At 39.7% G+C, this 13,860-nt stretch overlaps 1 protein-coding gene across 2 annotated transcripts in view; it reads right to left on the minus strand.

Annotated features, from left to right (window-relative positions):
• CNTNAP5 (contactin associated protein family member 5) overlaps positions 1 to 13,860 on the minus strand; it is a 796,713-nt gene that overhangs the window by 456,660 nt on the left and 326,193 nt on the right. For both annotated transcript variants that reach the window (XM_077861335.1, XM_077861336.1), the window contains exon 4: positions 5,606 to 5,753. In XM_077861335.1, coding sequence (XP_077717461.1) covers positions 5,606 to 5,753 — 148 coding nt within the window. The remainder of the gene's footprint in view (positions 1 to 5,605; positions 5,754 to 13,860) is intronic.

Below are 13,860 nucleotides of genomic sequence, written 5' to 3' on the forward strand. Positions count from 1 at the left end.
GATTTTTCTGAAAAAAGGAAGCTGCAAATATGAAAATATGGAATCAGGAGAGAAGCTCATGTCTTTGCAGGGAACTAACTGTACATGCACACTCAGTGGAATTTGGATATGGGGAATGGAGCAAATGAGAGGGGCAGAGACCTGTGAGCTATGAGGAGCCCCTAAAGGGTGAGTCACTGCTCCTTTCGGGGAAACAGAGGATTACCGGAACAGCTGCAGAAGCACTGGCTGAGGAACAAGGAGGGACAAGGCTGGCAAGTCATAGGCAGGCTAAGGCACAGAGGCTCTAGGACCCATAGGATCACCAGAGGAACTTTTTTTTTTTTTTTTTTTATGTTACTGAAAGAAACTGCTGAAGCAAAGAGAGGCAAGTGGCTTCATTTCCCACTTTCCTGTCATTGCTGCTTGTGCACTAAAACAACAAAACCCCAAGGCTTTGTCCCTGCTTCCCTATGTGCCCACACCTCCTGCTGCCTGGAGATACCTTCTGTGCTGGGGAAGTCACTACTAACTTTTGAGACCCAGCTGAGGTGGATGATATCTCCAGAATCTTTCTGATGCCAGCAGCGACACCTGCTTCCTTTGTCCTCTTCATCCCCTGGACTCCCTTTGCAGATTCCTAACAGGCACATTCAATTCTTTATGGCATGTTTTTATTTACATACTTGTTACCCCATCTTTGACTCTCAGCAGTATCAATCACTCAACAAATGCTCACTAAAAATATACCGTATACCCGACATGCCTGACAGGCACAGTGACTGCCTTTTCAAAGCTTAGAATCTAGTCGAAGGAGGCATATGTCAAAGAAACAGTTACATAATTAATTAATGATATGCAATCATAAAAAATTTCTTCAAAGAAAAAAGTACAGGACTTACGAAAGTCCAGGAAAAGTTCATTTTTTATTTCTTATACCCCTTAAGGCTCTGCGTGATGCTTGGTGTATCTTAAGTGTTAAATAAAGTTGTTAGCTGAAGGAATAAATGAGTGAATGGATGAATGAATGCTTGACTACACAGTATTGCAAAAATGGCAAGACTTGACATCTTAGAAAATCATAGAACTGTAAGTTTTCTATAGTCTTGGCAACTTACTTAAATGGAATTTTGAGAAAAAGATTTATAAGCCCATAAGAAAAAAAGCAGTTTCCTAGAAACTACATTGGGTGTTTAACAGAAAGTAATTTCAGATACATTACATGGTTGCCCCTGCTGAGATTGGACTGATATATGTGTCCATTCATTCACAAGTATTATTTAATATCTACTTGTGCCTATTAGGTCCTGAGACTTAACAGACAAGTTGCCTGTTCTCATGGAACTTACATTCTGCTGCAGGGATTTAGCAGGGCAAACAACAAACAAGATTAGCAAACAGGCAAACAAGATTTTTGTGACAGGCACCAAAAGGAAAATAAAAGCACATCAGATAGTCAGGGGATGTTGGTTGATGCATGGGAAGTAGAGCAGGAGACCTTAGAAAGGTGATCAGAGTGGACTTCTCTAAAGTAGCTGAATCGGAATTAAAAATTGCATTGGTGGAAAGAACTAACTACATAAATTCTTGGAAAAGCTGTTCTGTGCCCAGGGAACAGAAAGTGCAAAGGCCCTGAGGTAGAACAGCTTGGCATGTTTCAGGAATAGCTAGAAGGCCTCTAAGGACAGAAAGAAATAGAAGAAATTTGAAAAGGCTGACATGGAACATCCAAAAAGAAAGTGTACTTGCCTGAAAGGAGTCTATTTTAAGTGAAGAAGGCAGGGGAGTGATGCAGTTTTGTCCCTTATTTACAAAGATCACTTTGGCTGCTGATTGTATTAAATAGGTTTGGAGAGACTGTGGCATGGAGCAGGAAGTCCAGCTTGAAGGCTATTTAAATACACAAAGTGACTACTAACAGAGGCTGCAGCTCTGGAAGGCAGAAGAAGGATGTGGATTTAGGATATGTTTTGGAGGACAGAGCTGGTGGAGCTGCTGTGAACTGTAAATAAGTTGCACATGAGAGTATAGGTTATAGGAAAGGAGGAATCAAGACTGTTTTCTGGGTTTTTTGCTCTACCAAGTGAATGAAGAGTGGTGCCATTTACTGAGATGGGAGGGAGATGTTAACAAGCAGGTGTCTGAGGGAATGGTAGTCAAGAGTTGTGTTTCTGCTCTATTAAATTTAGTAGAGACATTCATATGGAGTGCTCGCTTCGGCAGCACATATACTAGTAGACATTCATCTGGAGAGATCTAGTATATTGCCTATGTAATTCTAGAGGACAGGCCAGGTGCAGATGTGCCAATGATCAGCATATCCACCGTATTTAAACATATGGAACTCTGTAAATTCAGGAGGCCTGGGGTGTAGGTGGAAAGGGGAAGAGGTCCTGAGGCTCAGCCCTGAGATTTAGCATAGGTAACAAGGGACCTAGAAGGGAAAACCAGGTTTTTAAAAAGTAGAAATGGCTAATTGAACCAAATGCCACTGAGAGGTTGAGTGAAGTGAGAAAAACGAAGTGACCATTGGATTTGGCGATGTGGAGGTCACTGGTGGTCTTGAATGAAGTAGCTTCTGTGGGGCATTCTGCATTAGTCATGATTCCCCCAGAGAAATAGGATGAAGATAGATAGATAAAGAGACAGATAGATAGATGTACAGATACAGATATAGCTGTATTACAAGGAATGGCTTACATGATTGTTGGGCAGGCTAGGCAAGTTTGAAATCCATCTTCAAACAGGAGGTCAGGTCAGGAGGGGCAGGCCAGATACTCTGGCAAGAGCTAAAGCTGCATGTCACAGGTAGAATTTCTTCTTCCTCAGGGAAACCTTAGTTCTGATCTTAAAACCTTTCAACTGATTGCATCTGGCCCACCCGGACATCAAGGATAATCTCCTTTACATAAAGTCCAGTGATTGCAGATGTTCACCACATCACAGCAATGCCTAGCTTCGTGTTTGGTTGAATGACAAGACTTGGCCAAGCTAACACTTTAAACTAAACACCAGATTTGTACATACTGAAGAGAATCAGCTTCAGTGTACCTGGAGGTAAGAAGGTAGAGTCAGCAACTACAGACAAGTTTTAGAGAGAAGCTATTCTGGGCAAAGGTAGGGAGAGAAGGAGAAGTGGGTGCTAAGCAGGACCTTAGGGTTTTTGTTGTTGCTGCTTTGTTTGATAGTTTACATGCAAATTTTTATATTTATAAGAATAATCCAGTCAAAAGGGGGATGAGATGACATTGGGAAAGACAGTTGGGATCCAGAGGACAAGCTAAAGCATGTTTCTAGATAGAAATAAGAGACATTAAAAGAAGAAAGAAGAAGAAGAAGAAGAAGAAGAAGAAGAAGAAGAAGAAGAAGAAGAAGAAGAAGAAGAAGAGGGAGAAAGGAAAAGAAAAGAAAAGAAAAGGAAAGGAAAGGAAAGGAAAGGAAAGGAAAGGAAAGGAAAGGAAAGAAAAGAAAAGAAAAGAAAAGAAAAGAAAAGAAAAGAAAAAAAGAAAAGAAAAGAAAAGAAAGAAAAGAAAGAAAAGAAAAAAGGAAAATAAATGAGAAATATATTCTTTTTTCCCCAAGGGAAAAAGCAGCAAAACTATAAGACTAGTGACTGATAGGGCACTTGGGTGGCTCAGGGGTTGAGGTCCACCTTGGGCTCAGGTCATGATCCTGGGGTCCTGGGATCAAGTTCCACATCAGGCTCCCTGCTTCTCCCTCTGCCTGTGTCTCTGTCTCTCTCTGTGTGTCTCTCATAAATAAATAAATAAAATCTTAAAAAAAAAAAAAAAAAAGACTAGTGACTTAAAAGAACCAGAGGAAGGCTTGAGGATGGTTGTAGAGATGTGTGTCCAGCAGCTCCCCAGGTGCCTAACATCCCACCACTCACACTAGGTACCCGAAGGTAAGATACTCCTGAGGGGATGCACTCAATAGACACAGAGCCTACCTGGAGAGGAATCCACACAGGACTGCGCTATTCCAAATTGGGGGCTGTTAGCTAGGTCAAGGATTGGCTTTTAGTGGATCTGTGGACTTCCTATGTTGAAAAATCTACTTATAAAAAGAATGCTATTGTGGGCACTTTTCTTAAGAGAGGGTTCCTTGCTGCCATCAGGTTCTCAAAGGGTTCTGGCACCAGAAAAAGCTTAACATGCTGCTCAAAGGTCTCTTTCAACCCTACAGTCAGCTATTTAACTTGGTGCCATGAGTCTTTCTGTGCAGGCACATCAAACAATGTGCATAAAGAACAAGGGCAATGGACTGAACTGGCGGAAAACAATGAGGACATGTTAAATAGCAATAGGATTGTTACACCAAAATAGGTGGCTGGAGTTATAATATAAATAACCCTTTTACCTCAGCATGAAGGTTTCCTGTTGTACCTAAAAGTAAACCTCTGAGTAGTGACAATTATTATCAAGAGAAGAGGTAACAAGAGAATCTGGGTGTGCCAGAGATCCTGGGATAGGAAGCCTGAACACTTACAGACGCTGTATGCTTTGTTATGGAAGGGCTAGAGTGGAAGGAAGTGTCTCCCTAATCTAATGGTTTGTTGATGTATCTGTTGTATAATACATTCTTTCTGCAAGTGCTTGTTCAAGATAAAGACAATCATTTCACAAGTAAATCCCCTGTGCAGAGATTTATTTTTACTGGATACTCTATGTCCATAGCTTCCCTAGGGAGCTTGTTAATATTCGGCTTTCTAGGTCCCTATGCCCAGAATCATAATCCGGGATATATAAAACATGGCTAGGCAAATGCATTTTTAAGGACCACTGCAGATGATCCTGATACAGGCATTCGGTTGACTACATTACAGAAAATTGTACAAGGAGGTAACCCAAATAGACACTTCAGCAGGATCTGTTGAACAAATTTTAGCGGTAGCAAATCATGTGTGTGTTCATTCATTGGAGGTCACTGGGTTTTGGCATATAAGCAAGAGATGTCACTGCTAAGGTAGAAAAATAATTTATGATGATGAAATTTTAGATTTAAATATAAAACTTGCAGGGAAAATTACATTTTTTGCATAATTTTTACTTTATTCTAGAGTGATTGCCAGTTCTACCCACCATTACAACCTTTCTTATTTGCTAGACGGAGCACTGCTTTTACGTTCAATACACAACAACTAACAGACTAGTGCATAGCTAGCATAATTCCAGGAAAGAAGCATTCCCTGGGCTACACTGGATTGAAATGTTCCATTTCTTCCTCTTCTAGAACAGGTGAAGAGGGAGAACCTTTTTCCCTGATGGTTCTGAAGGAAGAGTGAATTCATAATACTTCACCCCTCTTCTGAGAAAGAATGGAGCTCAAATTACTCTTCTACTTCAAGGACAAATGATGCTCAGAATCCAAGAGCTCTTAACTTTGAACTTTGTGTTGTTGTTCTCAAGCTTTTATTGTGTTATCACCCCAAAGCTCCTTCATTCCTAGACAGAAGTAGAGTGTTTCTACCTCTGGATTGAATTTTACATTTTCTAATGTGCAGAACTTATTAGAGACTTGAAAGAATGTTAAAACAACTGAGATTGCCATCTCAATGTAGATAAACTAGTATGAGTGGGGAGGGCTGCTCATAATACACAAGTTGAGGGCACATGCACATACTTACTATAGGAGCATCCATAGACCTCCACTCTCATGCCAATCTTTCCACTTGGATTCCATTCTAGGGGCACAAAGCGAACGAAGCGGGCTCTCACTGAGTGCAGTAACTTGTGGTGCATCACACTGTCAGCATTCATGTTTCCTGCAAAGGTCTGCAGACAGAAAAGGAGGCTCAGTGAGGTCTATGATATCATTGCATCTCCTTCTCATGCCTGAGCTCAAAGAACATTGAGAGAAGCAGGCTCCATGCAGGGAGCCCTACGTGGGACTCGATCCCAGGACTCCAGGATAACACCCTGGGCTGAAGGCAGGCCTAACCGCTGAGCCACCCAGAGATTCCAAGACGTTCATTCCTTAACAGCAAACAACATTTTGGCTTATGAATGGAAGCACGTTGGTCATAATGAAGACGCTGATGTTCTTCTTACTCTTTACTAGGCAGCTAACCGAGTAGGCACAAACTATGAGGCTAAGACGGGACGGCCACTGGCAATTATTGGTGGAGAATGGATGGGTATGTGTTAGCTGCCACCAGAGCAACTCAAATGGCTTCGACAAATACATCCCATTGAGCCAACCCCACTGATGACTTTGACTGGCAGTGAGATTGCAAGCATCCAGGTGCCACGGGGAAGATGTCATTAATTTGCCTAACTGCAGTTTGAGCAATAACTAACAGGTGCAACAACCAAACTCCGCCTCTGTAACCTTGACAGGGAATATCAGGAATTCTCAGGGAGACCTATTTCAAGTCTGGTGCTCTGCCAATCATCATGCTGCCTAAGGGTCTGTTTTAAAAGAAGCAGGAGAGTGGGAGAGAAAGGAGATAAGCTTTGAGTGCTAATCCTAACCACCCTGCTGATTTGCTCTGTCATCCTCAGCAAGGAACTAGGGCTGTAATTCCTTTGGGGATATAGACTGTATCTTATTTTAAACTGAAATGCTTAGTGCAGGAAACAGTACGTCTTAAAGGTATGGCTGAAATGGCATTCAGTAACCCAAAGCAAATCTGTGCACTGTAGTTATTTCAAAATCAGTGAGTTACCAACAGCACCCTGACTTGGCTCACACAGTTATTAGTAAGTTGCTGAATTCATTGAATGAATGGATACGCAAAGGAAGACAACTTTTCTGACTCTTGGTTTTCTCATCAGGAGAAGAGTGAAAATAAAGTCTCCAAGGCAGTTGTGAATCTTACATTAAATGCTATATGCAAATGACATGGCACCTAATAGATTCTCACAGATACACACAATACTCACAGAGAGTGAAAGAAGTTCTGATCGCCAATTCTTGTGTAAAAATGTTTTTTGTGAGAGTATATTCTGAAACTGTGACTTATTAATACTCTCAAGCCCCATGCAAGGCATTTGTCAATCATACTTAAATTTTCTGAATGACATTCAAAGGGTTCTCCCAGAAAAACAGTACAAATGAAAGCTAAGGAAGGACTAGCAGCTCAGAGCTAATTAGAAATGCAATTTTTTTAAGTTTAATAAGATATATTTAATAAGGCAGAGGGTAATTAACATGCAAACCACGGAGTTAAAACTTAAACTGAAAAACCCACTCAGACTTCGATGTTCCAAACTGCTCTGTAGGGGTGTGTGTTGAAATGGATATTTCAGACAGGCACTTAGAGAAAAGGAAATGAAAGAGATAGGTGTTAGGCACTGGACACTATTGGTGGCTGACAGGAATTCTTTCTTTTTTTAAGCACTTATTTATTTTTTTATCATTTTTAAAATTTGAGTATAATTGACACACAGTGTCACATTAGTTTCAGGTGCACAACATGGTGATTTGACAAGTTCATGTGTTATGCCATTTTCGCCACAAATGTAGCTACCATCTGTCACCATACATCACTATTACAATATCACTGACTATATTCCCTAAGTGATAGATTTTAGGGGTGTAAAAAGAAGACAGACTGCTGAATTATTTTTTATTCTACTCTTGTTTGTAGTACATGACATTATTATATCATTATAAGCACAGATGTCATGTATCTATTTGAATTTCATAGACAGTGATTTAATTGGGCTAGAAGACCACCCTGAACTTGATTGTTATATAAGAATGGCTCCACTTCTGTTGCTTAATCCTGATAGTTGGCAAAGAGGAAAACTAATCCATGCCACCATCCACTTTGCCTCCATTGTCAATGTGGCCTCCAGAGTACAACAATTCAAGGATTCAGGGCAACAGGAGAGAAAAACTCTCACTTCCACTTGACCTTGACCACAAGTTAAGTGGGGCATTCAGGTGGAACCCTGCTAGTTATAATCACACACTCATGTTCTGTTCCTTCTCTTAAGAATGATGTGTTCTTGCTCTTTCCAGATTATGTGACTGTATCACTGAAGGGATATTTGTTTTCTCCTCTATTTGTAGCAGTAGAAATGCCTTCCAGCATGAGGCATGAGTATTTCCTCATTCCCATCTAAACCTTGACACACACACACACACACACACACACACACAAAACCTGACACAACCTCTGTCACACACAGTCTTATGCAGTCAACAGTTAATTGTCATTTTGCTCCACTCTCCCCTTAACTGTCAATCATCCTCTTGAAATATGGTTACTGTGTGGCCACTTTAGAAAATGGAATCCTAATATCAGTCCTAATAGCGGTGACTTTATTATTAATTTACACATATAAAAGTTTTCGCATGAAATCTCATCAGGTATAAAATAAAGTCCCCAGAGGCATTAACCCATCACACACTCATTCTTGTTTAATTCTAGTAAATGTAGATAGTGAGACTTGCCAGCCGAAGTTACTGAGTAACTTACAAAGATTAAAGGTAACGTCCTCCATCAAATACCTCTCTCATTGGAGGCACCAGTGCCTTTAGAACCCAGTGCCCAGTTCCTGGCAAGACAACTGGTTTCTCATAGAAGCAGCACAACATGGCCATGACATCTGGATCTCTACCTCCACTTCTTCCATCAAGAGTGATTAATTCTATATCCCATTTCCTCATTGTTCTCCTAGTTTGATGACTCAGTGTGTTCCTCTGTAACTACTTGCATGAAAACAATTCCATCAATAACTCAAGTACAAAAAGAGTTCATTGAATGTCAAGAGTTACAAGCACCAGGAAAAGGCATTGCTAAAGCTTTGTTAAAGTAAAAGTTGAAAAAAAATAAAAATAAAAAATAAAGTAAAAGTTGAAGGGTTCTCATATCACCATTGGCCTCTGCCCATTTATAGCTTTAACAAATCATCATTGATTTAAAAGAAGTTCCTGAGTTAAGTTACTTAAAACTCTTCCTAGACCAAGAGGAACCTTATGCATACAATTAGGTTATCAGCTTCCTTGTGACAATTATTGATATGGGTCACATTTTATAGATAATAAAATATGATTGACTAATAATGTGAAAATCAGGTATATCACCCCACAGCTAAATAGAAACATGGAATTTTGTTCTTGGACTTGGATCATCCAGATCCCTAATTATTCTTGAAGACACTATGCATGTACTGATAAGTATCTATTTAAATATGAGTATATATTTGAGGCATCAAATTCTTCTACTGTCATTGCTATATTTATTCAGATGTTCTGATTTTTATTTGACTTTTGCTGCAATAAGTATAAGGGGTAATAAAGTGAGTGTTGACAACAATGTCATCTATTTACATTTCCATCTCTGTGTTGAGAGCTAGAACACCAAAATGTATGGGAGCTTGACCATATGGTGCACAACTGGAGAAAACTGTAATACCCACTTAGCAAAATCATGTTTTTCACACTTCATGAAAACAAAAAGAGGCAATGCTTTGCCTTCTTCTGATTTCTGAAAAAGGAATAGGAAGCTTTATGAACTTCCTCCTCAATAAAATGGAGAACTGATCTTGGGGGGTTACCAAGAGGGCCTGGTCTTGTACTACAGGACCTGGAGCAAAGGGACATTATAGTAAAGGCCAAGCCCAGAGTTGGAAAGAGACTAATTGATGTGTCCAGAGTAAAGTCATTGGTAAATACCAAGATGGAAAGACTGTTGAACTCTTTAATCCCTTCATGTGCTCTTCAGTGGCCTTAGTAAGGGATCTTGCCAACTCCTTTTCCCTCTCCAACACAGCCTGCCCTCCTGTCTTTCTTTATTTTCCTTTCTAAATGCATCTTGCTTTACTTATTTGTCTCTGTCACTGCAAGCTTCAAGAGACCAGGGTCTTACCTGGAATCACAGGTAAAGCTGAATGAAGGAAGATTCCACATTTGTTCCCTTAACTTGTTTCATTATGGAACCCTACTATATTTGCATAGAATATCTTAAAGGAACTGTGCTCCCTAGGAATGTGTACATAATATCTTGAGAGAATCTCATATTCACAATTTGGAGGGAAAACCAAAGATGGAGTTTTTAAGACATTTTTTTCAAGGAAAGATCATTAGTTGAAGGGGGCATTGAAACAAGATCACATATGAGAGTAACTTCCACTACCATAGCTGACTTTAATGCTCTTAATTCCTAGACTAGAGCACTTCAGAGAGGCAAAGGGACAGTGAAGTTTCAATCTATATAGTTAAGAAAGCCTGTGCTATCCAACCTATCAGAAACTACCTGAGGGACACGTGTCACAAAGAGAGAGTGGGTAACACACACTGTGCATAATTCCTCCTTAATGTTATTCTGACTATGAGGGTCCAATTGTTGGCCTCAAAAGCTATTTGCAGATTATGAGTCTGGTTCCCACAGTCCTTTACATTCAATTGGCCAGAGAAGAGGCTAAGCCTGATTCTAGTCCCATGAGGACAAATAGAAGACTAAAAGGTTCTAGGATGCTGTTACCATTATTTCCTTCATAGTGCTTTATGGGTTCACTTCCAAATAGCAATGTGTACACCAGTGATAAGTTCCAATTCACCTGTCATGTAGCTGATTTTCTCTTAAGATAATTTAACCTTGCTGAATAGAAATCTTTGAGGAGAGAGCAGATTTCTCTAGAAATAAGAGCATGAAAGCAGACAACATGTGTCTTTTTCCCCCATTCGTTTTCCTGAGATTTGGATCTCAAACTAGCACTCAGAAGAGAAGATTTTAGCTCATTGTCAGCCTTTGGCAAAACCATATTATAGGCCAAGTTTATCATGATCTACTTCTCTTCTCCTTTCCTCCTTAGTTCCATTTCTGCTCTTAGCTTTCAGCTTTGTTGTTGTTAACTTGTGAGTAGCTTAAGCAAGGACTCTTCCTAGGGAAAATTAGAACTTCCATTTTTTCTCATTTTATTGAGAAATAATTGACACACATCAGTGTATAAGGTATACAGAATGGTGGTTTGACTTACCTATATTGTGAAATGATTCCCACAAAAGGTTTAGATAATATCCATCATCTCATTGAAATACAATAAAAAGAAAAGGAAAACAAAATTCTCCTTGTGATGAAAATTCTTAGGGTTTACTCTCAATGACTCCCCTATGATATCACATGGCAGTGCAAGCTACAGCCGTCATCATGCTGTGTGTTACATCCCTAGTATTTATCTGATAACTGGTAGTTTCTAGGTTCTGACCACCTCCATCCAGTCCCCCTCCCCCAACACCTCCTTTATCCATTCATTTGCCAATGGATCCTTAGCTTGTTTCTGTGGCTTGGCCAATTGTAAATAATGTGGCTGTTAACATGAAGGTATAGATATCCTTTTTTATTAGTGTTTTCATTTCCTTTGGATATTTTCGCAGAAGTGGAAGTGCTGGACTATATGGTGGTTCTATTTCTAATTATTTGAGGATCCTCCAAACTGTTTTCCATAGTGGCTGTTCCAATTTACAACCCCACCAACAGAGCACTGGGGTTCCCTTTTCTCCACATCCTCACCAGCATTTATCTCTTGTTTTTTTAATGACGGCCATTCTAACAAGTGTGAGGTGATATCACACTGTGGTTGATGTTTTCAGGAACACATGAAGTAGAAAGAAATGAAGGAGGAAAGAAGGAAGGAGGAAAGAAAGGAAGAAAAAAATGCATACAAAAATATTTCATTTCTGCTGATAGTGTGGTTAATTACTTGAAATCAAATACCTGGATATTTGTACTCAGGTGTGACCCTGAGTACATGGGAACATAGAAAACATCTGGTGAATGGTTCGCTTCTTTTTTTCCTCTGCACCACCTTCATCAGTTCTTCCCTGACTGACTGTGAGAAGCACCAGATAATTTTTCTCCCTCTAGCGTTACTCCATTTAAACAATCTTTTTTTTATTGTATATTTTTTATTGGAGTTCAATTTGCCAACATATAGAATAACACCCAGTGCTCATCCTGTCAAGTGCCCCCCTCAGTGCCTGTCACCCAGTCGCCCCGTCCCCCTGCCCAGCTCCCCTTCTACTACCCCTTATTCGTTTCCCAGAGTTAGGAGTCTCTCATGTTCTGTCACCCTCTCTGATTTTTCCCATTCACTTTCTCTCCTTTCCCCTATAATCCCTTCCACTATTTTTTATATTTCCCGTATGAGTGAAACCATAAAATAATTGTCCTTCAACTGACTTACTTCACTCAGCATAATAGCATCCTGTTCCATCAAAGCAAATGGTGGGTATTCGTTGTTTCTAATGGCTGAGTAATATTCCATTGAATACATAAACCACATCTTCTTTATCCATTCATCTTTCGATGGACATAGAGGCTCCTTCCATAGTTTGGCTATTATGGACATTGTTGCTATAAACATTGGGGTGCAGGTGTCCCAGTGTTTCACTGAATATGTATCTTTAGGGTAAATCCCAGCAATGCAATTGCTGGGTTGTAGGGTAGCTCTATTCTTAACTCTCTGAGGAACCTCCACACAGTTTTCCAGAGTAGCTGCACCAGTTCACATTCCCACCAACAGTGCAATAGGGTTCCCCTTTCTCCACATCCTCTCCAACATTTGCGGTTTCCTCTCTTGTTAATTTTCCCCATTCTCATTGGTGTGAGGTGGTATCTCATTGTGGTTTTGATGTGTATTTCCCTGATGGCCAGTGATGCGGAGAATTTTCTCATGTGCTTGTTGGCCATGTCTGTGTCTTCCTATATGAGATTTCTGTTCATGTCTTCTGAAAATTTCAGGATTGGATTGTATGTTTGTTTGCTGTTGAGTTTAATAAGTTCTTGGTAGATCTTGGATACTAGCCCTTTATCTGATACGTCATTTGCAAATATCTTCTCCCATTCTGTAGGTTGTCTTTAGTTTTGTTGACTATTTATTTTGCTGTTTTTTTTTTAATCTTGATGAAGTCCCAATAGTTCATTTTTGCTTTTGTTTCTCTTGCCTTCATAGATGTATCCTGCAAGAAGTTACTGTGGCCAAGTTCAAAAAGGGTGTTGCCTGTGTTCTCCTCTAGGATTTTGATGGAATCTTGTCTCACATTTAGATCTTTCATCCATTTTGAGTTTATCTTTGTGTATGTTGTAAGAGAATGGTCTAGTTTCATTCTTCTGCATGTGGATGTTCAATTTTCCCAGCACCATTTATTGAAGAGACTGTCCTTTTTCCAGTGGATAGTCTTTCCTCCTTTGTCGAATATTAGTTGACCACAGAGTTGAGAGACCATTTCTGGGTTCTCTATTCTGTTTCACTGATCTATGTGTCTGTTTTTGTGCCAGTACCACACTGTCTTGATGATCACAGCTTTGTAGTACAATTTGAAATCCAGCATTGTGATGCTCTTGGCTCTGGTTTTCTTTTTCAATATTCCCCTGGTTATTTGGGGTCTTTTCTGACTCCACACAAATCTTAAGATGATTTGTTCCAACTCTCTGAAGAAAATCCATGGTATTTTGATAGGGATTGCATTAAATGTGTAAATTTCCCTGGGTAGCATTGACATTTTCACAATATTAATTCTTCCAATCCATAAGCATGGAATATTTTTCTATCTCCTTGTGTCTTCCTCAATTTCTTTCAGAAGTGTTCTGAAGTTTTTAGGGTATAGATCTTTTACCTCTTCGGTTAGGTTTATTTCTAGGTATCTTATGCTTTTGGGTGCAATTGTAAATGGAATTGACTCATTAATTTATCTTTCTTCAGTCTCATTGTGAGTGTATAGAAATGACAATAATTTGGGGCATTGATTTTGTATCCTGCCACATTGCCAAATTGCTGTATGAGTTCTAGCAACCTTGGGGTGGAGTCTTTTGGGTTTTCTATGTACAGTATCATGTCATCTGCAAAGATGGAAAGTTTGACTTCTTCTTTGCCAAGTTGAATGCCTTTTATATCTTTTTGTTATCTGATTGCTGAGGCGAGGCCTTCT

This window comes from Canis aureus, chromosome 20, assembly GCF_053574225.1.
Source record: "Canis aureus isolate CA01 chromosome 20, VMU_Caureus_v.1.0, whole genome shotgun sequence".
Lineage (NCBI taxonomy): Eukaryota > Metazoa > Chordata > Mammalia > Carnivora > Canidae > Canis > Canis aureus.